Raw genomic sequence first — 27998 nt, forward strand, 5'->3', positions numbered from 1 at the left:
GCCGTTTACGTACCATTATAAATCTCAGATTCACCTCTATAGCTTATTTAGCAATACTCCTAGGCTGCTAGCCCCCATACCTTCGACCCGCTAGTAGCTATCTATACGCTCTTTACGCCTCGATAGTGTGTATAATCAAGACTAAGATAAACGCCTACTAGCTGTTAACGTACAGTATAGATAAATGGATTCTTGATATGGAGTCGGGTTTAATTATTAACCCACACTTTCTATAACATAAGCAATGACATTCCACGTAACGTAGCCCACCTTTACCAGCAGCTTAATTAGCGGTATTCCCGACGAATAAAATTTACACTTAAGTTGGTAGTAATTTGCCTACGCTAGTAGGGAGGGTGACCAACCCGCTTTAGCTATACCCTTATTATAATAGAGAAGGCGAGCCAAATATAGGATGGGTAATGTTAATATACTAATTAATTATTATGGGCATTGGCTATATATAGGGGATTAGGACCTATAAAAGCTACTTTAAAAGCGGAATAACTATAGGCCCTATAGCCGGCTAGGCGTAGCTTAGGGTGGCGGGCTTATAATAGCTTAATAAAGGGCAGAGCTGTAGAAACGCGTTATCCTCTAAATTTAAGCCCCTATTATATAACCGCTAACTACTTTTAGCTTACTAAATATCGTCTTATCCGCTATAAATAATATAGCGCGGCGCTAAAAGGGCTATTTTATTATAGGTTTAGTGGATAAGTATTCTAAAGGGATTTTTCCTCTTTAGATGCCCCGGCTAAGAGCCTAATAGTATTAAATATTTTAGTAAGTATACTCCTAGTATAAAGTCTAATGCATCTGTTTTTATAACTGTTTCTAGCTTTAGTTAGTAGATTTTAAGGATTAGTTCCTAGGTAAACAACTCCTTAAGTTCTTTAAATAGCTTCTTTTATTTACTATCCTATACCTATAGTTCCTCTTTCTTTATTAACCGTATAAATATTTTACTGTTTTTTAACTACTGTGCTATAAACTTCCTATAGTAATTATAAAACCCTAGGAATAATTTTAACTGCGTAACGTTCTCTAGTTCTTACTAATTTACTATAGCTTTTAACTTTTTTTTAGGTTTATACTAATATGTCCTAGTTTAATAATAAATCCAATAAAATTGGTCTTTCTCTCAATGACCGAGAGACAGTGCATGTGGAGTGGAGGCTCTGCACGGTGGTGTTTTGAAAAGCGAGGTGCTAAGTGTGCCTGGGGCGGCTTTCGGTGGTTCTGGAGGTGGGCTGGAGTCAGACCCTTTCGCGCCTTCTAGCGCTGGGTTGGTAGAGTTGAGAGCGGATGTAGATTCTCGTTCACTATAGTAGGCCATCATTATGAGTGGATTAGGATCCCACTTTGCTAAGTACGACCCTGCAGATAATCCGTGTTGGATATTAAGATTAATTAAGTCCTTGAATACTCTAGCTTTGGTGAGCAAGGACCGCAATATAAAAGCAACAAAATGGCGACGACACAGAAAACTTCAAGAACAAAAGAGTAAGAGGGTCACATCGCCGAACAAGTCTGATTTACTTATGACACTACTCGTATCGAGAAAGGCTCCTTGAGCGCTCTATAGCTAACATTTTGCGAAACGCGCGATCGCAAAATCAGAAGTTTTGGAAGTACATAACGCGTGACATGCGTGATCCCAGAAAGCACCCTAAAATCCAAACGCACAAAAAAACATCGCTGTGTTTCGTGTATGAAGAGAAGTAAGGAAATCGGAAAACGGGGTATACAAATCCAACGCCAGTCGTGAGTGGTTTCCAGCCGTGATGGCTTGCCCTAATGCCTTTCACTATGCCCAAGTGCCCGTTTTGTCGTATCCAATCCGTGGAGAAAACCCGTGTTGAGAAGAGTCCTGAAAAATTCCAAAAAAAGCAAGCAGTTGAAGAGGCATAAGCTAAAAAAAAAGAAAGCTGCTGTAGTGCTAATACACTAGAACAGTACCTCAAGCCTGACAACTAGCTAGCTTAGTAAGAATGGAATGCCGGGGATATAATAGACCGTGAGAAAATTCATGAGTGAGAAGCCGAAATTAACCCAAAAAAAGCGGGAAGCAAACCCTATTAGAGCAGCGACCAGAAAATGCTGGCGCCTGCTACGAAAAAAGAATATAGAACGTGGGAGGAAGGTATTAGATACCCCAACCCTCCCACCCTCTTCCTAGTATCTTTTCCAAAGCTCCCACGACACTGTCCAGCAACTCGCCGAGCCCTTCCCCTCTTACTGCTCCGACAGATAAAGTGCTGACAACACTGTCCCTGCCATCAACAGCTCTACTTCGGAGTCTCACTCTCACCCACCGCATCAATGCACCGACACCATGCTGCCATTGTGCCAAATTCTGTGGCAATTGTGCGGCCATGCCTAGGAAATCTGTCTCGACCGCAGCAATACGGAGGAAATTGAGGGAAGTAGGTAGGATTTCCGAGTATAGCATGCTGGTAGTGTTTGAAGGCAGTACTGGCGAGGTAAGTGCAGATGGAAGGAGGCCAATAGCGCTCGGATGGCCAGGGTTAGAAGTCTGGGATGAAGGTTGGGAGGCAAGCGTTATCGGTCCAGGGACGTTGGAAGCCTGAGAAAGGAGCGGTACTTGAGCCTGGGAGGGACGCTTGGTTTGAGTGGGAGAGCGATGTTGAGGATGGCGGGTTGGTTGGGCTTTGGATTGTGCTTCGTTTTGCCGCGCGGTTGCTGCGAGTGTAACGGCCCAAAGGACGAGTGCTGCATAGTACAGACTCATCTCCGCACCCGGTTCTAGCAGCAGCGTTTGCCGTGGAGCTGTCATTGTATGGTGCAAGAGGCTTATTGCTGTTTGCAGCGCTGCCTTTACTGGCTTCAATCCCTGGCTTTCCATATCAGGTGTCCACAACTCGTTTAGCCACGTCCTAAGTGTTGTCTTAAGTCCCGTAAATGCTGCGATCGATGGAACTTTCTCCGATAGAATCCAGGATTCCCCAGAGACAGCTAGAAGTGCGCGGAGAGGTATATGTTGGAGGAGTTGGGCAGTGAGGATATGATATTGTGTGAGTGGTGACTGATCAAGGACATGGTTAAGTGCGGGATACGAGGGAGCATGGAGATATGGCGTCGGATTATGGAAGTAGTTGTAGTGGACAGCAAGAACAAGCGAAGACTGGAAAACGTCAAGCTGAGGGAGAGAGCTGGACATGCTTAGCTCTGCAGGCACCTCACACACGTAACTCGGCTGTTGAGGCTGCTGTTGGAGCTCCAAAACCCAGTCTACAGCACTTGCCGCGTCCCACAGGACTGATGAAGCGGGGAGCGGGAGATTGAAGCCAGAAACGTGAGATATGATGGAAGGTTGTGGAGCGCGAGCTATAAGAGTTGCTTGCTGAGTCTCGAGAATATAGCAGCAAAGGAGGAGGCGCTGTTTACTGGACAAATCGATCCATTGGCACCATTGGTGATGTTGATTGGTATCCAAAGCTTGAGCAAGACTAGACAGACTTTCGACAGCATTCGCCGAGACAAGCTGCGTCTCACGAGAGAGCTGGGAGAAGTCAGTAGAGTTGTTTAAGTGATTATGAGGTGGGTCTTAGACATTTTGGTACATCTCTTCGAACCTTTTTGCGGGTTTTTGAGCCACTCGCCGCGCTCGGTATTGCGAAAGAACTTCGAGAAGGAACAAACTTTGGAAATCACATAGGCGCGGTGTCTGCGCAATATCCAAGTCCCGCTGAGCAGGAAAATTAGCACTTGACAAAGAGTATTCATAGCACAAATTCATACCTGATCTAGCAATTTTAAGCACCGATCATACAAGGATCGTGACTTTGCTTTAGCAGCTGCATCATCGGTATACTGCGCACCAATGGCAAGTATTGCTGCTTTCAGCATCGGAGATTCGGTTGCGCCGCGGAATGTAGGTTTGTGTATGATTGGGAATGAGGGGTGAAATAGTCTCCAGTAATTGTCAAGATATTGAGCATATTGGTAAGTATCGGTGCCCATACCGAAAGATTGTTCCGGGAACAAAATAACCCGCTCCTCCTCGTCTCGCTGTTGAACCGTTTTCAATGGGTTCGGAAACATCATGTAACTAGACATTGGATCTGGAGGGGCAGGCATCGGAATGTTGGACGTCGGGTACGAAGTGGCCATGCTAATCGCAAGTCCAATTGAGTGGGTGGCTGGACTCTTTTCGCCGTTGGTGTAAGAGAACGGAAGTGTTGACGTTGCGGATGTAGGAGAGCGTGTCGATGGATATGACCAGGGCTCGATAAATGAAGCGTTAGATGATGTGCGAGTGCGGTTGGAGCCCGGTCCGAAGAGCGGAGTGGGGAACATGTTTATAAAGTCATGCCCTGGTCCTGGAGACGCATACCCACTGGAGGAAGAATAATTTGGTGATGGGCTAAAAGGGTCCGTGAAATTTATGGGATATGAGGCGAATGAGTCGGTGGTTCCGATAGGGATGGCAGCTGAAGTCTGGCGAGAAGCAGAAAGACTATAGTGCCGTTGCTTTATTAACCTACGCCCTGTTATTAGCTACTGTTCAATTACGCAATAGAAGAATACGAAAACAGCATATAGATGTAAAGAAAAAAGTTTCAAGGCCGAAGGCTGATGATTTCTTTTTGCTTCAGACTGAAACTCACTTGGAATTTGGACGAAGAAAAGTACCAAAAGTTGACGGAGTCTTAGGAGTACGAGATTGAGCTGGCTTATACCTTGGATCTGAGGTTGGTTCTGGCATTGGAGAGGCAGAGACCGGTGGAAAGAGAGGTGTATCGATGGTTTGAGGGATTGAGACCATAATCTCGGCCGTGGACATCGTTGGCACGGTAGCTGTAACTGGCGGTTCCGGTTCAGCACCTGAGCCTTGACTGTATACTGAACTCCTGCGGGACTCGTCTTTCCCAGTCCCATCGCTATTTTCATGTGAGTACTAAACCACTGAAAATTGATTTTTTGAAACGCTTACTGTCTCTCTTGATGCCGCTGTAGAAGATCCGGTCTGAAGAATGTCTTGCCACACTCTGGATAATCGCATACCAGCGCATCCTGGTTGTGGTTCTTCTGATGACGCCTGGGGGAACGCATTAGCTCGATATTCACAAATGATTGAAGTAGGTCGTTTACTTACCTTAAATGTTCTGCTCGTGTGTACGACTAAGAAACTGTCAGCCATAACGCCACGAAACACTGCGAATAAACACAACGAGGAGAAAAGAAGCTGAGATGACTGCAACGTGTGGAGAAGCTAAAAAGAAGCTACACCGTAACAAGTCATATGGAGCGACAGTAGCGTTGAATTACACGGTCGTATTCAGCTGGCCATGCGACACCAGCCAGATTCGGCAAGGCTGAGGCAAAAACAAGTGAAGATAAAAAGAGTTAACTTACCCTCCCACATTCGCAGTGATGAACTTTGAGGCCTTTCTTAGCCTTACTGATCCGACCGGTCCTCGTATAGTTAACCTCTTGCTGCATTTCCGTAGGGCTGGGCGACCGTTGCATGTCGTCACGGGAGGATCGGGTGTGGGGGCCAGACGCCTCCTTTGTGGCTCCTAGACGACGACGTAAGGAAGGTTTTGTCCCTCCGATGAGATCGTTAGAGGACTGAGAACTGCGACGTCGTTTACGACGAGTCAAGGAATGCTGAGGTGTGCCTTCAGAGGAAGGTGGAAGGTTGGATGCCAATGGGCGGCCGCTCGTTTCAATGGGATCCGACATGGCTTGATCGCGACGAAAGGGTATATATCCAAGTGGACAATGGAGAGTCTGTTATTTCTGGTGGTGGACCGCCTCGAATGGGAGTAGACTGCGACTACAATCGGTTCCACGGAATAGCAGTCGGGGGGTGAAACCCAATCTGGTCGAAGAGTGGGCCAAATCTCATTTCTCTCTGAGAGCGTTCGGACCCTTCATGGAGAAATAGCGTGGAGAAGCGCAGAGAGCGGATGGAATGAAGAAGCACCATGGACCGGGGGAGATCCAGTACAAAAGGATCTCGAGCCAAATAGGGTGGTGAAGCCGTTCCAAATCGGGATTTCTGACGATAGCTACTGCAGTACAAGATGCTGCGCCAACAGTCTAGAGGCTGGGAGCGAGAGGCCGGGACGATGAGGTCTGAAAATACCTAAAGGCTGTGCTGGACCGAGCAGACATCGATGATATTAGTGCTAATCGAGAGCTAGGAGGCTGTTGGGAACGATGAGGTGCAGCTGCTGCTGCAAGGTTTGACTGGTCCTGCCCTTCAGTGGACGACCAGGAACGCCAATGGCAGTGCACAGGAGGCTCTCATGACAGCAGTTTTCGATCAGACGTTGAAGCTTGAAAGGACGGGCATGGCTTGAGGGCTTGCAACCGAACAGTTCCAGCAGCCGCACGGGCAGGCAGTCCAGAGGGGATAAGCTCCAAAATTGGGGGTTGGTCCCGAGCGCACCCAACATGCTTCCCAGCAAGCCCCCCCCATGCTCCCAGGCAGTCCTGGTTGAAGTCAGGCCAGGCTGCGGACCGTTCCCGCTCCAGTTTGTTCTAAGAGGAGAGTGGCTTGGACGGGAGCACGCTATTTTCGGGCCACACCTTGAACCCTCCGATGCACACTCAGCCCTCAGCCTTCTCACCCTCTGCCGCTTACCGCCGAAGGATTAGCCATTTGCTGCCGTGCGTGCTGTCGAAACGAGTCCACCCACCCACCCTCCCTCATGCTGTCATCCATCTTGGGACGATGAGCAACTTGCCTTCCACATGCCCACACTTTGCCCACCACACTGTGCGCGATGCCCGCGCGACATGCCACTCTGCGCGCTCTCGCTCTCGCTCTCCTGGCCTTCGCCAGAAGCGTCAAGGTTCGGCGTTGCCCCTGGCCCGGGTCTCTGCCTGGCAGTTCTGCACGCCGGACTCTGCTAGCACCGGTTGTCAAATTTGCCCGCTGCATGTCGAGCGCACGACGATGGCTCTTGATGGCCGATCGGGCGGCCATTGGCCCGAACGCGACAGACGCAGAACGAGCGTCTTCCCCTCCAGCCCATGCCCGCGAAGAGAGCCCTTGGCAATTTGTCTCTGTCATGCCATCGCATTCGAGTCAGCCATTGCGTTGCTGGTTCTGATACACCCGTTTGCCGTTGCGGGGAGTCGTTGCGCTGGTCTGTGACCTGAAGTTAGAAAACCTACGCGCGCTGAAACCTGAGCAGCGCGCCGGGTTGGCCCGGCGAAATTGACGCTTGCGGGAAGGCAGCTGCTGGTTGGTGAGAGCCGAGGCGTAATACGGGGTGCAGTCTGTCCGCGCGACATGCGTACTCCCTCTCTCCCTCACACTGGCATCCCTTCGCTACCGCCACTTCCACCCCCCGCCTCCCTTCGCATTCGACGCAGGGGTCCCATAAATAGCACGTCGCAATCTCCACCGCCCCACCACTCCAGTAACAAGCGGCTGCCAAGGTCCCAGCAAAGACCATTAGGGACCCTGTGCACTCCAGCATTCTCCAATCTCGCAAAAGCTTTGGTGCATCCCTGCATGCCTCAGCCTTCCCAGGCGTTGGGGCACAATTGCGACTTGCAACGGGCTACCAAAAGGCATCGAGGCCAACCGGCATGTAAGAGGAGCCCCGCGAGATGAGAAGGATTCACGGCGTATTATGGTGCTTACCGCGCGAGCGGCATAATGGTCGCTACTGCAAGTCGCACGTCACAAGGCTAAGCTCCAAGGCTCCATCCTCACCGGCTTGTGAGCTTGGACTTTTCGGTTGGAAGCAACCTGCTCTCTACTGTGCCTTTGCCGTCCTTTGAGTTGACGAGGCTGCTGTGATACAAGAACTGTGCATGCACTCGCACACATACGCATGCATGCAGCCTCCGTACCTACATGTACAGGGCACCAGCAGCTCTCCCATGGACTTACCACACAGGTGGAATCCCGTCGGCAAGGCTTCGCCTTCTCTAGTTCGGTACGGCCGTTCCGCAACCGAGATGGTGGGCATGGGTGACCAAACGGCCTGGCTAGTCCTTCGCAGCTAGCGGGTTCCCAAGATGCGGAGTTCCCGTCCCAATAGTCTCTCACCACCAATCAATTCCAATAAAGTTGCCCGACAGTCCGCTCGCCATGTGCCTCCACGCTCCCAGTGAGGTAGATCAACCGCTCGATGGGACCCTGCACACTCCGACTGCGCAAGCCTTGGCCGTTGGGCTGGGAACAGCAGCCGCCAGCTTGCTCGCGTCTTCCGCTCCACGGCCTTCGCGACGCGGCCATAGGCCCTGTCGAATCGTCGTGTGCTATTGCTTGCCGCGCGACCATGGCCTGCCTTGACCTTGACCATGCTAACAGCTCGCCTGTGCCCACCATTTTCCCGTTTGGAGCACTTTGTTATCTGTGCAATTGCGAACCTCCTTGCCTGCGCTACGCTACTCTCCTTCTGCTCTACAGACTTCATTTGCTGGGAGAAACCCCCTAGGCGGCCGTGCGCGCTGGCTGGTCTGAAACCTAAGTGGGAAGGTCCTCAGCCTTCATCGCTCCCCGCCAAACTCGTGGCAGGGATATTGCGGCAGCTACTCGTCTCTTGCATTCTCTAGTTCTAAAAGAGAAAATGCGAAGAACGGACTAGCACCATCACTGCTTCGTGCTGCAAAACTGCACGCAGTTCAATTAATGCACTGCAAGTCCAGAATCCTTCGGCACAATTGTACGTGGAAAGCACATTCCACAGGTCTGAAGCAGATGCCCGTTGTGCGCTCATAGCTGCCTGGCTATGCTTAAGGCCCTCTTCTTTCGCATGAGTGCAGGCTACTGTGAATAGTTTTAGATATTGAAACTTCATTTCAGCCTACCCAAACCTCAACTTTAAGCGATGCAACGCGACTCGTGCAAAACGATTAATGTTGTGGGAATTCGCGCGTCTGGGATAAAATATCGGTAATCTGCTGTTCCGAAGAGAGACAAAGATTGTCGAACAATTGACTTCGGCATATAACCCGGACGCATTATAGCCTCAAGGGAGATCTTCACACGCATTGAATACACGCACAACAATCGATCTATCTGCCAGGCCTCCAGCAAACCAGCTCGGTTACATAATGGCTTGCCCAGGCTAGCCAAGACCGTTCGCGACTCAGATCAGCATTCCGTGCACTGCTCTCCCCTCTGCGGAGAGGCCAATGGAACAAAGACCCAAGAACCTTAAGTCGCAAGCCATAACCTGAGTGCCGTCGCGGGGGATATGCAAAAGAGACAAGTGAAACAGGCCGTGTGTACACTCGTCCAACCGCATGATCATCTGCGCGCTTCTCGGCTTCCCAATCATAACACATAACAGAAGGTTGGAATGAAGTAGTTAGACCAGAAGACGCAGCGGTTTTCAGGCCAGCAGTCGGGACAAATGAAATCACCGAAACACTAAGCCTCGGAGTCTGAAGACCCGATCGCGGTCTGACTCTAGTAGACTTTTACTAATTCATTATTTATCATCCCGGTTACCACTTGCTGTGGCGTTCCGTATATTCCATGATGTCTCTAAAATCTATTAGGAGAAGTTGTCGCATGCATATTGATCATTTAGTTCTACGGTAACATGGCTTGGAGCTTACGCTGTCCTTGAGCCTCCAACCATCAGCCTATCAGGGTGTATCTCCAAAACAACCACCTTTCGTAAGACATTCAGTTACCGTAGTTATACTCTTTCCGATCTCGGAAAGTCTTCTTTAGAATCTCATGTGTCATGGTTTTATTATTTTCATGTTATATGGTTCGGATCACTCTTTCAGTGCTCCTTCCGCAATCTCATATATCCTCAAGAACAAGTTCCTCCCAACGGTTTCGTACTTGAGCGGCAATGCTTCCACCGCACAACTCATCTCTCTCATCCTTTCATGATAGGCCTTCAGCATAGCAAATCCTTCTGTATCCAAATCCAAGCCCCGGTGAACCAGATATGCTAAGCACGGATAGAGAGCACAATCCGCTAACGAGAACACTTTGCCAGCCACGAACTCGCTCGTTACAAGATATCCCTCCCAAAACGCCAGCTCAGCTATCGTATTGCGGTATGCATCTACTATTCTCTCTCTGTTCGGTGATTCATTCCAGTTCGGCAGGTACAAGAGCCCGATGTCTTCAAAAACATTATGCAGGTTCTCGGACTCGTGAAAGCGCTGCAAGGTCGTTTTATAACTTTCCTTCTCTACGGGCTGTGGCATTAAGGGCTCAGGCGATGGATAGTACGTCTCCAGGTACTGTAGGATAGCCATGGACTCGATAACAACGGTTCCGTCTTCATCAATCAACACTGGGGTCTTGGAGCGGGGGTTTATGGCTGCAAACTCGGCGGAGCGCGTTTCCTTTGGCGTAGACATGACATGCAAGCGCTTCCGCGTGTACGGGAGCTTCTTGCGGGCCAGACACAGCATCACACGCCAGCTTGGGATCGAGCCGTTGACCCAGTAGAGGGTGCGGCGAGGATCAGCCGGCTCTGCCGTGCTCGCAGAAGCGTCGGCACTGGAGAGGAACGTCTGTATGCTGAGCACATTACCGTAATAGCGCTCGATTTTCTTGAAGGCGTCTTGAGACAGTTTGGGATTTGTGGCTGCCACGCACTCGCGGATTACGCGTACTTGATATCCGTAGAAAAAGGCGTCTGTAAGCGAAGCCAGGACGCAGTTATTCGCTGTGACGCCCGCGAAGTACAGAGGGCCATTTTTTACTTTATTATCTTGCAGCCATGCATGCAGCTCGGTATCTGTGAAAGCGGAGAACCATTTTTTTGTGATGGTCGTATCGCTGTACTCCGTCACCAGCTCTTGGACAGCTGCAGGAAACGCTGCGCCCTCAGAGCCCGGAGCGCAGAACTTGCGTTTTCCGGTGTGGGTGCCGGATAGATGCTTGTCATTCGTAGGCACGTCGCGGTATTTATCACCCGGTGGACGTGACAGGTAGCGAACTGGGTTCTGCGAGTCCGAGTTGATCTGGGCGTCGAGATACTCGGAGCGAATGGCAACGATGGGCCATCGGTGAGCTTTGAAGACAGCACAGGCAGAGCCGAGGTGGGAGAGAAGCTCAGCGATTGGGATGTGTTTATCTTTCAGGACTCCAGATGGAGAAACAAAATCGTTTTGTAGGTCGATGATAAGGAGTGCTGGAGCCATGTTTTCTCCAATTTATTTTATTTGGATGAGTTTAGATAAGTCACGCCCATCATATGAGCGAAATCACCCGCCATGAGGCCGAAGAGTCATTCATGCTCTCTAGCTGAAATCGGAGATGGCTCTCCAGGCAACGAAAGGCGATCCTCAGCCGCACATTCGCATGATGCGGTAATGTCCTCGCTGCCCTGCTTTTTCGAGGAGCAGCCAGATGCCCTCCCAGATTCGGAACATCTGATTATCGGCCTCGTATCGATCTCAGATCACCTGCATTTCGCTCGCAAAGCTTGAAAGAAGCGCCGTGCCAAGCCGTCAGTCGTCACGCTGCCGCAGCGCCACCAACTTGTCATGAAACCCCTCCGCGATGCCGCGGTAGTGAAACTTGTACTGCTCATCGTAACCGCCACCAACACCTTGCCCTGTCGCGTGTACCGCAATTTGGTCTGGACGTTGCTGTCAGTACGGATTCGCATACTCTATCCGACTCTGGGCACCATTCAACTGCCATCCAGCCCAACCGCAACAGCTGCAAGCAAGAATCCTCCTTGTCTGATCATCCGTTTTGATATCAGACGAAACTGAAACAACAATTTGATGGAGGCATCGGCAGCACCGCCATTCGCCGACAGCCTCTAAGCTTTTCGATCCCCACGCAAAAAGCTATTCTTAGTTTATCTCCAAGCTTCCACTATCTGCCGCTTCGCTTCGCTTCGCCTCGCCGGCGAAAACGACAGCCACCTCGGTTTCCCCGCATAATCATCGCCTGCCACATTCAGGGCTGAGCAAAGATATTATCGTACTCGACCAGCGGCTAGCAGGCTCCGCCAGAATCTGAGGCTAGGCGATTTGATCGGCCGGCGATTCCCGCGTTTCAACAAATATTGATCGCAAGGCTGTGCGTGACTCTGGTTGGCGATGACCGCTGTTCGCCCAGCCTCCTTGGCACATCAGCTTTTGCTCTGGATTACCCACCTTCGCGGCGAAAGACAGAAATTTGAAATTGCAGAACTCGGAGGAACGAAAGAAGATCGAGTAAGCTCATGCACGCTGACTGAAAGGATCTGATCCTTCGCCTATCGGTATGAGGTAAGCTTAGATCCTCTCGCCACATGTGTGATTTGCGAAAGGATTTAGAAATGCTTGGCCCAGTGATGGCAATAACCGGTTAGTTATGATTATGTTGTACCATCAGGAACATAACCGCACCTGCTGATTATGTTACATTGATATAAATATATAATCAGCCACGGAAATAACGGAAATAACGGAAATAAGTAGAGCGAGAGGTAGAGTATTGGGTAGAGGCTTAGAGCAAGTATGTTGTCACATATGAGTTACCACGTGTAGGTCGGTGCAAAAAAAAGGTAATTAATATAACTATATAACCAACTTAGAATCAATTTCATTGATTATATAATGATCGGAATTATGGGGCTGATTATAATTATATAGTTATTACCATTACTGGCTCGGTTAGACGTGCAGATTATTTAGGCGACTAGCAGGCCGCTAATGATCTTCAATAACAGTTAGCTTGTAGCAAGTTCTAGTAAATCCTGAAGGAATTGCTTTAGACTATTAGCAATGATCAAGATTTAGAAACAATGCAGAAGAAGCTGCAACCTGATATAAAAGTCTCGATCCGCACATGCTTAAAAGTAAGGTACCGCCGTGGTCTCGATGATATTTTTATTCATTGCTTCTTAGCGATATATTCATTTATAAAGAGTGATAAATATTGAATATTTTGACAGCCCTTATGAATATATGCAGAGACTTAAAGGTCTTGTAGTGTAGTAAAAGGATACTAAGGTATAAACATGGGACTAGTTTTATCCCTGCGTCGCGAGACACCCTGTATCGCGAGACATCACGACCAATTTTCCACGCAATAATATCAAATCTGGTCTAGGAGTAAAAATCTTCTCGGCATAAAGAGTACAAGCTATCCGCTTTATCTTCATCTTATATAAACCCTATATTCCCTCTACTTACTGTGTAATACTACTTTATACTTTAGGTATAGTTTAACCTTCTTAACTCTACTTTATTCTTTATAGCTAATTACTTAATAATTTTATATATAAAGTCTACTAGATATAGATTAATACTAATAGATATTTTCCCGTGAGTTTTAATCTACTTACTACTATGTTTACGTGGCTACATTAATTTTATTATATTGAGCTTAATTAACAAATTATGGTTATATTTACGGTTCGTAAGATATAGCTAAAAGCAGTATAGCATAGCAGGACCCTAACTTAGGGTACCAGTTATATGCCGCACGCTGCCTAAAAATGCATTGCCTATAATATACTACCTCCATAGGCAGCAGTTATGATTTCTCCAATAGATAGCTTTTGTCTTTCTTTGCGTTGCGCGTAATAAGGTCTATAACTTCCACCACTTCTAAGAAACATTTTTAGTTTAATAAACTTTATATTACTGTTAAGTATATATATATATTAAAATGTGCCTCCTAGACTTTGTGAGCAAGGACAAGTTTAAGCTAACTACCTTTAATAATAATAACGAGAGCCTTCCTTTATATGCTATCCTATGATATATATAGATCGAAGATTAAGAAGTTATATATAACGAACTAGTTGCCAGCACTAGCAAAGAGAAGGCCGGCTATAAAAAAACTCCGCTTCTATAGAGAAAGGGTTGCTATAGATAATTTTTAGTACTTCTAGGTTAATATATTATAAGGGGACTTCGTAAATAGGGGGTTATAAGGACACGATTATAGAATAGGATAAATTAGTAAGAGAGATAAATCCTTAAGGAGGTAAGGCCTCTAAAATTGTAGAGACTATATATTACGGGTATATGCCTTTAGCACGTAACCAGCGACTATCTAAGGGGCGTCCAGGGGTTGTCCTAAGGGCAGCCTAAGGTATCCGCAATAATATCCCTTATATTGCCCCCCTCCCCTTCTTATAATTAGCCCCCAATTGCTATTACCTTATAGTAGGGAGATTATAAGGGCTTATCCTAGAAGGGGTTTAGAGAGATATTAGAGAGATATTGGTATACTACTATATATTATCTATCTATCTAACCCCTACTTTAAACTCCTAAACAACTTTAATAAGGAAAAATATAACTGGAGAAAAGATATAAGGATTACTAAGAGACCTATTAGAAGCCTATTAAAAGCATACAAGTAACTACCTAGGTTAACCTAAGGATTTTTATATAACTTTACTTCTAAGCCTTTATACCAGTCTATAATTAATTATAAGTATTATAGGTAATTTAGTATTCTAGTATAGTTCTATAGAACCTTTTTAGTATAGGATTTAATATACAGAGCCTTAGTTTACCATTGTCTTTAACTACTAAGATATAGTCTATAATCCTTTCTTATAATCCCCTATATTATTAATATATTACTCCTATATTTACCCTTAGGCTATTAAATATGGTTAGGGTATCTATTAGTTAATTAAAAAGACTTATCTCTTAAGATTTAGTATATACGTATAAGGTAAGGATATAGATAGGGAGTCCAATAATTGTATAGACAGAGACGAATCCTTAAGGGAAAAGGAGGAGTCTGTGTGCGAGGTAGGAAGGGTTTTCCCTAGATACGTGCAGCGCACGTACCTTACGGGCAAGTCACCCTTAGGTTGCCCTAGGGTTGCCTATACCTTATAGCTATATAACTATCTACTTAGGTTTTACCTAATAATGCTCTCCCTTTTAAAAAGGGTCGTTTCCAATCCTTTATATACTTAAGCCTTAATAAAACCCTATAAAAAACCTTAGTAAGGAAAAAATTTAAAGGGGAAAGAGTGTTTTAATTTTGCGTATAGAGAGACGGGTAGTATATATACGTGGCGCGAAGATGTTAAGGAACTTTAACTAACGGTTAAAGTTGTCTAATTAGTTAGATTTACCTTACTAAGACTCCCCTATATTTAACTAAGCTAGTAGCGATTTTTTATACCCGGTATAGAAAATCCTAATTAGTCTATTTAATAGGTAGAGCTAGTGGAGCTTAATACTATTACCTAAATTTAGTAGTCTAGAAATATTCCAAAAGCTTACTTATATAGGTAAATCGCTAGTACCTTATAGGCTAGTTATAGGTTATTTATATACAGCCAGATTTATAGACAGTAAGGCTATATACCTATTAAACCCGCCGCTAACCCTACTTTAGCCTTACCCTATACCGGCGTAGCGCCGTATATACTTCGCGGGTAGGTTATAGGTTACTTATATATAGCTAGGTTTAGGATAGCAAGGCTATATACCCGTTAAATCCGCTACTAACCTATACTTTAGCCTTACGCGTTATCTATATAGCATATATATAGAATAGTGTGAGTTATTAGTATAAGTTACCACTAGTAGGTTACTAGCAGGTTATAAACCTTAGTTAAATAGACCCCAGTTATAAATAGGCCTATTCTTTAATATATAAGTAATCTACTTAGCTAGTATAGAGTAACGGACTAGGTCTAGAAAGGGTGCTTTTTAAATTAAGCTTTATTGCCGGTATACGCTGTAGCCTCGCCTATAAGTCACTAGCATTACTAAGTTACGTTAAAGTGTGGCTTATATAGGATATTAATAAATTAAAACTTTACCCTATATATACGCCGCAATTCTTATAGCAATTATTACTTATTCTTTAATCCCTTAGGATATCCTCTACTCCGCTTTAATATAGGTTATATTTTAATAGCGGCGCTTACTTTTTGCCTACGCTTTAGCTATAAGGCTAGGGTATCCTACTTACGGTACTTATCTAGTAGTTATTAACAATTCTTAAGTTCTGTCTCGTATTTCTATTTATTATACTTATTTAGCCATCCTAGCTATTTAATAAGGTACTATAGTTGTCTAGTATAATTCTAGTAGGCAGTAATTACTTCTACTTCCTAGCTACCTTTCTTAAGCTCTTTTACTACTAGGGGTTAAAACCTAGGGCGTAACCTATAAGGCTCTAGTAAGGAGATATAGAAGACTAGGTGAAGCTATACTATAGTAAGTAGGAGCTCTAGCTTATATGCTTACTGCCCTACGCGCTTTAGGATCTAAAACGGTCCTATAAACTTGTAGTTAAGCTTTTTATAGGGACGTTTTGTGTGGATATTCTTAAAGGAGAGCAGGACTCATTTACTAACGGCGAAATGCTTAGCCAGGTAGTGACGATTATAGTATTTTACCTAAAGCTATTAGGCGTATATTATTAACGCCGCCGCTATCTTATATATAAGGCGTAGGCATTATAAATACATCTCTATAAGTTTAATATTTATTAACTTAAACCCCTCCCTACCTTACTAGGCGTCTTAAACGCCATCTAGGACTCCATTTAAGACATTTAATAGCTAGCTATAGGCGAGCTTAATAGGGGAACGCTTTATTATAGTATAAACCTTAAAGTTATAAGTAAAGGCTGTTTTTTAAAGTAGGGAGGCCTAATTAGACTGTTCCTAGTTTATAAATATATATAGGTATACCTTAAGCTCCTAGTTCTAACGCTCCGTCTAACTATCTATCTATAAATAAAATATAGTACTAAGTTTGTATTAAACGCGGAGATAGTAGTATATAGTTTTCTAGTACTTATTTATAAATATACTACCCCTATTAGAGACAATATTATCTAGAGGCCCTATTTATATAAAGACTCTAAATAAGAGTTCTGCAAGTTATGTAGTATTAATTATCTTATATACTAGATAGTAGCGCACTAGCTTTATAAAATAGTCTATAAGGATAAGGACAGAGTTATACTCTACGCTATTAGGAGTCTTAAACTCTAAGAGATCTATAATAAAGTTAAGTAAATAATGCCGCTAGGCTTAGGTAGGGACCTAGAGAGGCTATAGCTTACTATAGGGTTTATAGCGGCGCAATTTAGAGCGTTAGTAAGTATTATAATTATCTAGGTATTTACAGAGGTCCTAGGTAAGGCCGTTCTAAGTATACTTTCGCGCAATTACCTTAAAAGTATAGTTAAAACCATAGTGGCCGCCTATAAAACCGTCATAATTTTGCTTAAGGATCTCCTATTATAGTAGTATATAATTCGGCACCTAGACCTTATTATTTTACCTTAAGAGTCCTTAATTATTAAGGGTATAGTCCTTATTACTAGGAGGAACTTATTCCTAAGTTAACTAATTATATATAGAGCGTATAAAGGCGTCTCTTTTTTATACTCTACAAATAAAATTAACTAGTGACTTGGGGGGTTATTTTGTAAACGCCATTTTGGCTAAAGTAGCTACTACTACCTCTTGCCGTGGCACGAGACTCTGCGTAAAGTTAGTGCTAGCGAAGTAATATATAATGCGTAGGTAACTTACTAGGTTGTTATAGGGGACTATAGCCTAGGCTAAGGGGTCTTCCCTAGGGTTAAGCGCTATTAGGTTAGTTAAAGTAGTTTTAAAGAGAATAGTAGGACGCTCTAATCCGCCGGCGCCAAGTTTATAAGGGTCGCTTATATACTGCACGTATACTACTTACTAGTTTAGATAGTAGCACTAGGGCCGCCTATAAGGCCTATAACCTATAACTTTTACTATAATATAGGCAGTATAGCATTAAGGATTATCCTCTTACTACTATCTTTAAAGTCTTTAGTATAATCTAGGCGCTAGGATAGTATATTAGTAGAATTTACCTTACCTAGCTTATATTTAATCTTAAAATTAAACTTAGCTAGTTCCTTAGTATACTAGGCCTAGTAAGTAAATAAGCTTTTAATAGTTATAAAGTACCTAAGATTATTATAATCGTAGAGCACGCGCGTTATATACGCGGCGTATTTAAGGTAATAGCGCCACGTCTTAAAGTATTACACTATAGTAAGTAGTTCTTTATTATGCGTATTATACTATACTTTTAGGCTAGTAAGCTTTTAACTATAATAAGCAATTAAATGCTAGTAGAGTTAATTTCCCTGCCTTAGGCTATAGAAGTATACCGCTATAGGTATAGTTAGAAGCGTTAGTAATTACTATTAAGAGTAGATTAGGGTAAAGTGGCGAAGTAGTAGAGCCTATCTATCTCTCGCACAACATGAATAGGTTATAGTCCATTTTAAATATATCAATTATAGGGGGTATAGGCCTATAGGGCGGGATCTAGGCGATATCCTAGCGTTTATAAGGCTTTTTAGGCCTAAACTTCGGAGATCTAGCCTAAATCCTACCCGGTACCCCTAATGGGATAGCCCACCGCTAGACCTAAACAGGACTATAAGTAACTAATCTAATATACATTATAAGGGGGGTAGGTAGGTAAAAAGAATAACCTATTAAGTGCAGTTATAAGCAATAATGTTATTAACTGTGTTAAATATCTAGTTAAATACCTAAGTTATAGGGTTTTCGGCCAAGCAATGTATAGACACATGACATCTATCTCTCGCATGGCATAAATAGGTTATAGTCTATTTCAAATATATTAATTATAGGGGGTGTAGGCCTATAGGGCGGGATCTAGGCAATATCCTAGCGTTTATAAGGCTTTTTAGGCCTAAACTTCGGAGATTTGGCCTAAATCCTACCCAGTGCCCACTAGCAAAGCGCCTACTACCTATAAAGAATTAAGTTAAAACGGGAGCAATTTCCGTAGTATAAACTGTGTAATAAAATTAAAATATTATATAAGGAAAAAAGGTAAAGAAGCAAGGAGAATGGGTATATATTATTAACTTAGTCGCTTAGTTAACAAGTTACCACGGTCCTAGTAGAATTTAGCAAACTTAGCAGAATTTAGCAGAATTCGGCAGATTTAGCAGAATTTTGCGGAATTCGGTAAACTTGGCAGAATTTAGTAGAATTTGGCAGACTTAATAGAACTTAGTAGAGGTTATGGATATTACTAATATTGCGGGTGTTGCGAATATAGGATAATCTTGCGGTAGTAGGCAGAATATAGCAGAATACGGCAGATTGCGGTAGAATGCGGTAGGTAGCATATATAAGGTATTATAGGGTAGTCCCGTAACAGAAAGTATAGAGTCCCTATATTAGGCTTCCCTAGCTAGTATAGGCATGCTCCGCTAAAAGTTTAAGTTTAATTAAAGTTATTTGGTTTCCGAGGTATTATAGTAAAGTTTTACTGCATTTAATGTCCATTAACCTAACTACGCCGTTTATAACTCTGTAAAGCCATAATTATATATATACTGCGCTACACCCCTACAGAAGGAGTAGTTAGAGTAGCTATTAGGTAGAATGCTACTAGTAGCCAGGCGGGTTAATAGAATTTTACGCACTACTAGCGCCGAAAATACTTTATTATTAACGCTAAATAATAGATCTAATAGAGGCCGGGGGTTACGGTTAAATAACCGTATTATTGCGGCTATAGGGTATAGATAATCTCCTAGCATAGCGGCGATCTGGATATTAACGCCACTATAGGTTTTATCTGTCTTGCTCCGTTTTAGGTAAAAGACTATTAAATAGCCGTTAGGGGCGATCCTAATATCATTACGGAGGGCCCTTATAGTGCTAAAGTCCTTAGCTTTCTTATTTAGGTATATAATCTCTCCTATATATAGGAAACCCGCAAACGCTATTATAAATGCCGCGTCTATATTTATATCCGCCTTATAGGGTCTAGAGGTAACAATCTTATCTAAGATATCCTTTATAATTAGTAGTTTAGTCTTCTTAGTAAATAGAAATAGTAACATAGCCCCCATTAAGGCCCTTTTAATAGTATAGTCTTTAAAGGCGGCGATTAAGTAACCTAGGTTTATATAATAAGATCGGATTACAGAGATATAGTTAGAGAGGATTTCTGGCTTAATCCTGCCTATTAAAGGGGCGGCTATACTAAACGCTTGTTAGGCAATCTACTCCCCTAAGTTTATCCTCTTAGCTAAATACAGTAATAAACCGTTTAGGGCTAAGAAGGCCTCCTAGCTCTTAATAGTAGAGGAGTAGCCTTTCCTTATATTAGCTGCCAAGCTATGCTATATAAGTAGTAAAAAGTAATAAAACCTATTAATCTCACTCTAAAAGGTTGGGGGGGGTTAATTAAATAACTCTAGGTTAACTATAAGAGTTAGTAGCCACCTAGAGAAGAGATATTATTTTTCTAGTAAGAAGCCTTTATTTATCCGGCAAGAAGCCATCCTTTATTTGGTAAGAAGCTATTATTTATCCGGTAAAAAGCCGTTATTTATTTATTACTTAGGGCACAGTAATAATAATTTCTCGCGGTTAAATCGCGAGAGAGTATTAGTAAGCCCATTATTAGCGCTGGAGACCTATATAGTTATTATAGTAATATTATTTGTTATTAAGGATATAAGTATCTCTTAGAGTAATTAGTTTCCAGAACCTTTTATAATATTATTTTAGATACCGCTATAAGTAATTATATTATTTGTATAAATATAGAGAGACCTATACCGCCAAACTAATGACTACTTTTTAAATACCTTCGCAATAGCATATATCTCTTTTAGGTTAATATAGTTATCTACCTAGTCTAGTAGGGGATAATAGCTAAAGGCCTAGGCCTAGGGTAGGGAAGCCGCGTAATTAGGCTAGTAGCCGTTCTCTCTACTAAAGTAAAAGCCTCTATAGCCTTTAAGTAATAAGGCGTTAGTAAATAAGTGAAACTACGGCCTCTCTTTATTATTAAAAAATAGTATACTGTTACTTAATATAAGAACCTTAAGCTAGAGGTTAAGGTCTTCTTTTAGCTCTAGGGGGAGGCGCTAAGGCATATTTTTTAATAACCTAGTAGGCCATTTTATTATAAAGTCCTATAAGAAGTAAGAGTATAAGCGCCTAAAGCGGATAACTCTTGCATACTATACTAGGCGGCCCGCCAGTTATTAGGCTTACTGTAATAATAGCTAGCCCTTTTAGAGGGCTTTAGTTACCTAATTAATAGCTTTCTATTACTTAGCTAGTAAGAGTTTTATCTTCATCGCTATAGTATTAATAGTATAACCTAATACTTCTGCCTCTATACCTTTAATATTCTTTATATTATTTCGGGGTACCCCTAGCTAGTTAGTAACTAAGAGGTATACCTCCCTTAGTAACAGCAGTATAGTTGGACACTTAACCACAAATATAAAATTATTAAGGTAGTGCTTAATAGCGGAGTTAATCTGTTATACTAGGATCTAGTAAAAACCTTTAGTGAATAAGTTAAAAAGGAATAGGGCTATTTATAAGCCAAATGGTAGACAGTATTTAATATATATAACTCCCTTTTAGATAAAGCCAAGTAGGTAACGCAACTATACTAAAACGGGCACTATCCGGAAGGCATTTTTAATATCTCGTTTAACTAGGTAGCAGCCTCTACTAGCTATAATTACGTATACTAGTATAGTCTCTATCTAGATATAGTGTAGTACTACCTAGGCTAGGTTAATAGAGTTATTAACTAAGAAGCCCTTAGGTAAAGAGAGGTTGTAAATACGGCGGAAGCCGCTATCTACCTTAGGCACTAGGCCTAGGGGTGAGGTAACTACAGAGTTAGTGGCCTGTATACGGCCTAGGGCTAGGTTAGTAACGATCTTTTTAGAGATAAGGTCTTCGTTATCGTGTAAAGAGAGGTAGTTTTTGTAGATATTAGGTAGTATAGATAATAAGGGACCTATCTCCGCCCTATAGGTAAGGATGCCTTATAAAATTGCTAGGAGATTTCTAGGGTACCTATAAAGGAGCGTGCTCTAAGCAAGAGGTCTTAAAGGTAATAGTAAGTTAGCTAGGAAAGTCGTTTATAAGTAAGTTTTAAAAAAAGGTACTAAATTAGGCCTGCCTTAGAGCCTTAGCGTCTATAGCAGGTCCATCTAGATAGTTAAATCTAGGAAGATGTCTTTATCTACTATTAAATCCTAGGTTTAACTACTCACGGCGGTAAGCTACCTAGGGCACGACTTTAATAGGTAGTTTTTATCGCATTTAGAGCATACATAGCGGTAATAACATAGATCTTCTCTATAAGCCTACTAGTTATTCTAGCTATAACAGGGCTTACTAGAGGGGAGGAAAGGGGAGGTATTCTTTCGCGATCTTTTTAATGCTATACTACGGACTTCAAGTCCCTAGCTCTATGCCTTTATATTAGCTGCCCGGCAGTATAGGGCCTTAAACTAGGTAGGTATATCCCAGTTACTAGGCTTAAGCTAATTACAATTTATAATATACCTATAGTAGTTAAGCGCGAGGTTTAAAATAGAGGTCCAGTTATAGGTTATAGAGTAGTCGCGGATCTTATTTATTTAGAGCAACATTCTTATATAGAGGTTGGTTAGGCATATATAGAGAGTGCTTATAATTACTATATAGTTCGTAAATCCAGTAAACCAGACCTCTTTATTCTCGTAGACCTTACGGCTAGTAATAGGTCTCTTTAAAACAAGCTTTTTATTTTTAATAGTAGCTACATTAAAAAGGTCTAGGCGGCTAGAGTGTACCTATAGATGGGCTAGGTTCTTTAGGCGGAAGGATCCTTTCTATATATTATAGAGGTCTCTTCTAGCTAGGCTAGGGAGGTCGAGCTTAAGCGTGCCTAAGCCTTCTAGTAGGTTATAGGACTCACCTAGTTTATTTGCCTTAGTAGTAGAGGTATACTCTAGTAGAGCAGGCTGCTTTAGAGCGGCTAGCCTTACCTAGTAAAACTCCTCTTCCTATTCCGTCTTTTAGATCTATACCTATTCCTCCTACTCTCTCTTTCGGATCTCTAGGTTATAGAGTTATTAGGCCCTTTTATCTTATTTCCTAGCTCTTTCTTCTTCTAAAGATAAAACTATAGTATATTCGGTAGATGGGATGGTTATAGATAAGGAGGTAGATGATAGGGCGGTTAAGCGAGGAGTTTTTAAACGGGTGCTATTAGCTAGAAAGTCGGTTATAGGCCTTAATAATTATCGCTACTATAAACACTAATCGCAAGTAATCTATAATAAAAAGAATAACCTATTAAGTGCAGTTGCAAGCGATGATGTTATTAACCGTGCTAAACATCTGGTTAAATACCTAAGTTGCAGGGTTTTCAGCCAAGCAATGTATAGACACGTGATATATAAATATAGCGCGTAGCTTATAGAACGCCTACTAAGCATTATTAGGCCAGGACTAAGGTTAATACCATTTAATAGGCCCTTTTAACTTACGCTTTTACTTCTTCTCCCTATCTAATATTGGGTTGTAATATACCTATACACAATATGCGTGTAGGGGGTATGCGGTATCTAAATAGTTTTAAATAAATCGCCTATAGAAGTTAGCGAAGCTAAGGAAGACCTAAATATCCCTATAGGACTTAGGCTTAGGCCATTCCTTAATAGCTTTTACGCGGTTAGGGTCTATTACAATACCCCTAAAGGTAATAATAAAGCCCAGAAACTTAATATTCTTAGTATAAAAAAATATTTTAATAGTTTGGCGTATAGGCCCTAAGCGTAAAGCTGTCGCAGTACCTGTTTAATATACTTAACGTATTTATCCTTGTTATTTAAGTAAATAAGAATATTATTTAGGTAAATTATAAATATAGTATCCACTATAGTTCTTAAAGCTTTATAAATATAGCTCTAAAACATTATAGGGGTATTAGTAAGACTAAAGGGCATTACTAGGTACTTAAAGTAACTATAGCGTGTCTTAAATACGGTCTTCTATTTATCTCCCTTTTTAATATAAATTCTATAGTACGCATTATAAATATCTTTATATAATTAAGCCTATTAAAGAGTTTGCCGACTAGCGGTAGGGGGTACCAATTCTTAATTATAATCTTATTTAGGCGTCTATAGTTAACGTATAGTTATATTATACTATCTGCTTTTAGTATAAAGAGGATAGGCGCTCTAGTAGGCGACTTACTGGGCCTAATTTAGCCCTTTTTAAGAGCACTGTCTAGGTACTCTTATAAGATCTATAACTCTTTTTATAAGAGGTTATAGAGGGGTATTTATAGTGGTGTCTTGCCTTCTTCTAAGTCAATTATATAGTTCTACTTAGAGTTCTACGGTAGTATGCTTGCTAGCTTATTAGAGAAGATATTAATTTCCTCCTTATATATATCTAGTAAGCTAGGGGTTATAGAGGTTAAAGCGACTATTATATAGTAGTGTACTTCTAAAAGCTAGTGGAGAAAAGGGTGCGGCCGATATATATTTTATAGGTATACTTGTATTAAGAGTATATATAGCTCTACTATAGTATACTTAATAGTTTTAGGGTTTTAATTACCTCCCCCTTATATATAGGTAATCTACGCTAGTACCGGAGGGTCTTTATAGGTACTCGCTACTAGTAACGGCAGATCCTCTACTATATTTATAACCGGTATCTCTATATCTAGAGGGTCTATATAGGTACTCACTACTAGTAATAATAGGTCCTCTATTATATTTATAACCGGTATAAAAAAGGAGTTTTCTAGCTATAGCAAATAGACAATTTCGCTAGCCTTAATATCTACTAGGAGAGCGTTAAGGATAACTATTTAAAGGCGTTTAGGGTCTAAAGTACCCTAGATAAACTATCTAAAACGGAAGCTAATTAATAGATCTGCTTCTATAAGCTAATCCTATCTAAAAACTATATTATAACTATTAAATAAGCCACCTTAAAAGGTCTACGGGCTAATAGTATAAGGGGTATCCTAGGAGTCGCTAGTGGTAACCGTTAGATTATAAGTATCCTAGATTATTATCTAGTTGCTATTAAGAAAACGTATAATAGGTTTACGTAAACATAGCGTATAGCGTATAGGTAGGCTAAACCTATAGACAATATCTTAATTAATAAGGTTAATTTAGTATCTATTATTATATAAAGTATATAGGCGGACTTCGCCTTAGGGTATATTTATCGTAATATATACTATAATGCGTTTCTTCTCTCCCTCTATATTAGGCCCGAGTTATAATTAAGAGAGGTATACTACTAGGACTTTAGGTTTTCTAAAGGCCGAGCTAACTTCTCTTTATTAGCCTACTTCTAGTGTTCCTTATAGTAGCCGCCTATAGTCCTTTAACTTACGTATATTACGGACCTTATATTAGCAGTAGTACGACTACTAAGAAGAAATATAAATAGGTTAGTTAAGATAGTACGGGAGGCGCTAGAACCGATTAAGCTATAAAATAAGGGGTAACTAAGTTACGTAGCTAATTACATTACGAGCCCGCGAAGCCCTACTGCACGCGTCTACGTCGCCGCGGGTGGAAACATCATCTGGAATCCTATTCCTATTAATGGCCAAGTGCAGAGGCGATGGTAGAGAGCCATCACAGCGCGTGCAGCGCTGTTGTTCAACTCTATGGTGATGGGCCCGCAACATATATAAAGCATCGCCTTTAATAACACCAGAAGCCTTACTGCCTCCGCTTAAAGCTCTTATTCTACCATTTAGGGAGGCCTAGCAAGGGAAACTAGGATATAAAAACCGCCCAATATATAACTACCTGGCTTACAGCTAGGCCCAAAACTGGCCTTATCTAGCTAGTTAATATAAACGCGTCCTAGGCGTATAATAGGACACCCTTAGGCTTACACTAGCTCTAAGATCGCGAAGTATGCGCGACAAGGGCGTAGGGATCCTCCTTTTATAAGAACTTGTTAAGGTTAACGCGTTATAAATACTTTATACGAAACTTATTAAGGCCCTAAGGCCACCGCGAAGAACTTATTAAGGCCCTGCCTAGAGAACTCGTTAAGGCCCTTCTATAAGGGCCTATCTGGTATCTAGTACACTCAGGTGACTCAGAAGAGGGTCTTAATAGGCATAGTGCGCGCGACCTAGTACAGCGACAGCGACGCAATGGCGACGCGACAGCGACGCGACGGCGACCAAACGGCTTAACGAGGTGGAAACACGGGTAAAGCTCTAGGCAGCGGAAACACAGGCCAGCTTTAACGGCCCCATGGCGTTTAACTTACAGTTAACTCACAGGCGACTCACTAGAGGGTCTTAATAGGCGTAATGTACGCAACCTAATGCGTATATGCATAAGGCGACTTATAGGAGGGTCTTAATAGGCGTGGTGCTTATAACCTAATATATATATATAGGGGAGGCTATAGGGGAAATATAGGCCAGTTAAATAAGGACTTAATAGTTAGAGATATAGGCCAGCTTATAAAAGGGGGGGACATAAGCTTAGTTAGTAGGAGAAGGGAGAGTAGGTTATCTAGTATAGGACCTAGTATTTCTACGGCCCCTCTTCTATAAGATACGGTCGGCCTATTATAAGGAGACTCTTATAGGCAACGCGAAACAGGAACTAGCAGCAGTATAAGGTATTACGCCCCTATATTACTACTAGCCTCCTATAGGGCGTAGTGCGTAGTAGCTACTGCTAGCTCTAAGGACCTTACCCCTTAGCTAAGCCCTAACCCTTAGTGCACCTAGTAAGTAGATAGGATTATATCCTAGCTAGAGAGACTACTACGTAGCTTAAGAGAACGAATGCGCGTATTAATATACTAATAGATAGAACCGTTCGCCCCTAGGGCGGTATGCCGGTAAGGTATACTTAAGGAGTAAATAGGAGTTACTTAGGTAGGGGAGGCTTTTAGTTTAGGCTTTAACTGTAGAAGGTACCTAAGGCTTCTATATTACAGGATATAGCCACAACGCCCTTATAGGATTACGCTAATAGGCACGTAAGAAGGGAGTTACGACCCCTAGAAGCGGCAGCTTATACCTATACCAGCGGAAATAATAAAGAAAGGCGTAAAACTAGAGGCTATGGAAGGCTCCTAAGCTATATAAAAGCATACTAACTCTAAGAGGAGATTCTTATATAGACCGCTAGGGGGCGGTCTAGTTCTTGGGATAACCCTATTATAAGATACCCAAAAGAATAGTAAAACCCCCCGTTAATTGGTAGTGGCAGCTAACTACTTATGGAAAGCCCCCTAGGCCTTTAGGCCTAGGTAACTAGGATAAATACTAGAAAACTAGGGCAGAGGCCTAGATAAGCAGGTATGTTAAACTCTACTATATAACTACCTGCCTTAAAGTGGCTGCCCTAGTTATTATAAAAGATTTAGCAGAAGTAGCTAGTTATTACTTTACTAGCGGAATAATACTAGAAAGCCTTAAAAAATCCATAACTATAGTGTTACGTAAAGAAGGAAAACAAGACTACTCTCTTCTAGGCAGCTATAGACTAATTACCCTTAAAAACACGCTAGTAAAAGTCCTAGAAAAGTATGTAGCTAATATTATATCTAAGGCTATAGAGGAGTATAGGCTACTCCCTTAGAACTAGATAGGAGCAAGGCGTAAATAATCTACACTATTAGCGGTAGGACTGCTTAGCTCTTGCGTATAGACGGCGTGGCGAACGCGCCGCGGGTATATAGTGTTAATGCTAAGCCTAGACTTAGTAGGGTTATTTAATAACGTCTCCTATAAAAGGCTCCTCTACATTCTAAAAAGAAAAGGCTTTTTAAAGTGGCTTATGGACTTCGTATAAAGCTTTCTAACAGCACGTAAAACCTATATTAAGTTTATAAAATACAAGAGTAACTAGATTTAGACACAGATAGGCATCCCCTAGGGGTCACCCTTATTACTAATCTTATTCCTCTTTTTTATATTAGAGCTGTTAGAGGAATTCTAGCGCCCTAATAGCGGTACGCTAGGGTTTAGCTTTATAGACGACACAAACCTCATTACCTAGGGGGACTCCGCGGCAGAGAACTGTCGACAATTAGAGGCCGCCTATAACTACTGCGCTATATAGGCAAATTAACACGGGGCGGCGTTCGCCCCTAAGAAGTACTAGCTTATACACTTTATAAGGCGACGGTGCTATACTACCGCAGACCTTACGTCTACCGTGCGTATCGCTAGCTGCGAGACAGCCCCCTAGAAAACTAGCATGCGAGTCCTAGGGATCTAGGTAGACC

At 42.5% G+C, this 27998-nt stretch overlaps 3 protein-coding genes across 3 annotated transcripts; 1 reads left to right on the forward strand and 2 right to left on the reverse strand.

Moving 5' to 3' along the window:
- Nucleotides 1–2149: 2149 nt before the first annotated feature.
- On the reverse strand, nucleotides 2150–5712 carry K441DRAFT_579142 (uncharacterized protein; the record flags this gene model as incomplete). The annotated part of the gene is made up of 7 exons (XM_067644322.1): nucleotides 2150–3526; nucleotides 3578–3712; nucleotides 3766–4483; nucleotides 4635–4907; nucleotides 4961–5065; nucleotides 5123–5148; nucleotides 5383–5712. The coding sequence occupies 7 exons, from the start codon at nucleotides 5710–5712 to the stop codon at nucleotides 2150–2152; spliced, it is 2964 nt and encodes a 987-aa protein (XP_067500006.1).
- Nucleotides 5713–6761: 1049 nt separating this feature from the next.
- K441DRAFT_680389 (uncharacterized protein) lies at nucleotides 6762–7600 on the forward strand (the record flags this gene model as incomplete). Its single annotated transcript, XM_067651364.1, has 2 exons — nucleotides 6762–7065; nucleotides 7176–7600. The coding sequence occupies 2 exons, from the start codon at nucleotides 6762–6764 to the stop codon at nucleotides 7598–7600; spliced, it is 729 nt and encodes a 242-aa protein (XP_067500007.1).
- A 1914-nt stretch (nucleotides 7601–9514) lies between these two features.
- On the reverse strand, nucleotides 9515–11155 carry K441DRAFT_666222 (Isochorismatase hydrolase). Its single transcript, XM_067649630.1, has one exon. The coding sequence runs from the start codon at nucleotides 11113–11115 to the stop codon at nucleotides 9727–9729; it is 1389 nt and encodes a 462-aa protein (XP_067500008.1). The 5' UTR covers nucleotides 11116–11155; the 3' UTR covers nucleotides 9515–9726.
- Between the last annotated feature and the right edge of the window lie 16843 nt (nucleotides 11156–27998).

This window comes from Cenococcum geophilum (genome assembly GCF_001692895.1).
Source record: "Cenococcum geophilum 1.58 unplaced genomic scaffold K441scaffold_47, whole genome shotgun sequence".
In the NCBI taxonomy this organism is placed as follows: Eukaryota; Fungi; Ascomycota; class Dothideomycetes; order Gloniales; family Gloniaceae; genus Cenococcum; species Cenococcum geophilum.

Bases quoted from the DNA above. Each gene is read 5' to 3' on its own strand.
- K441DRAFT_666222 (XM_067649630.1), bottom strand. From the start codon at position 11,115: ATGGCTCCAGCACTCCTTATCATCGACCTACAAAACGATTTTGTTTCT.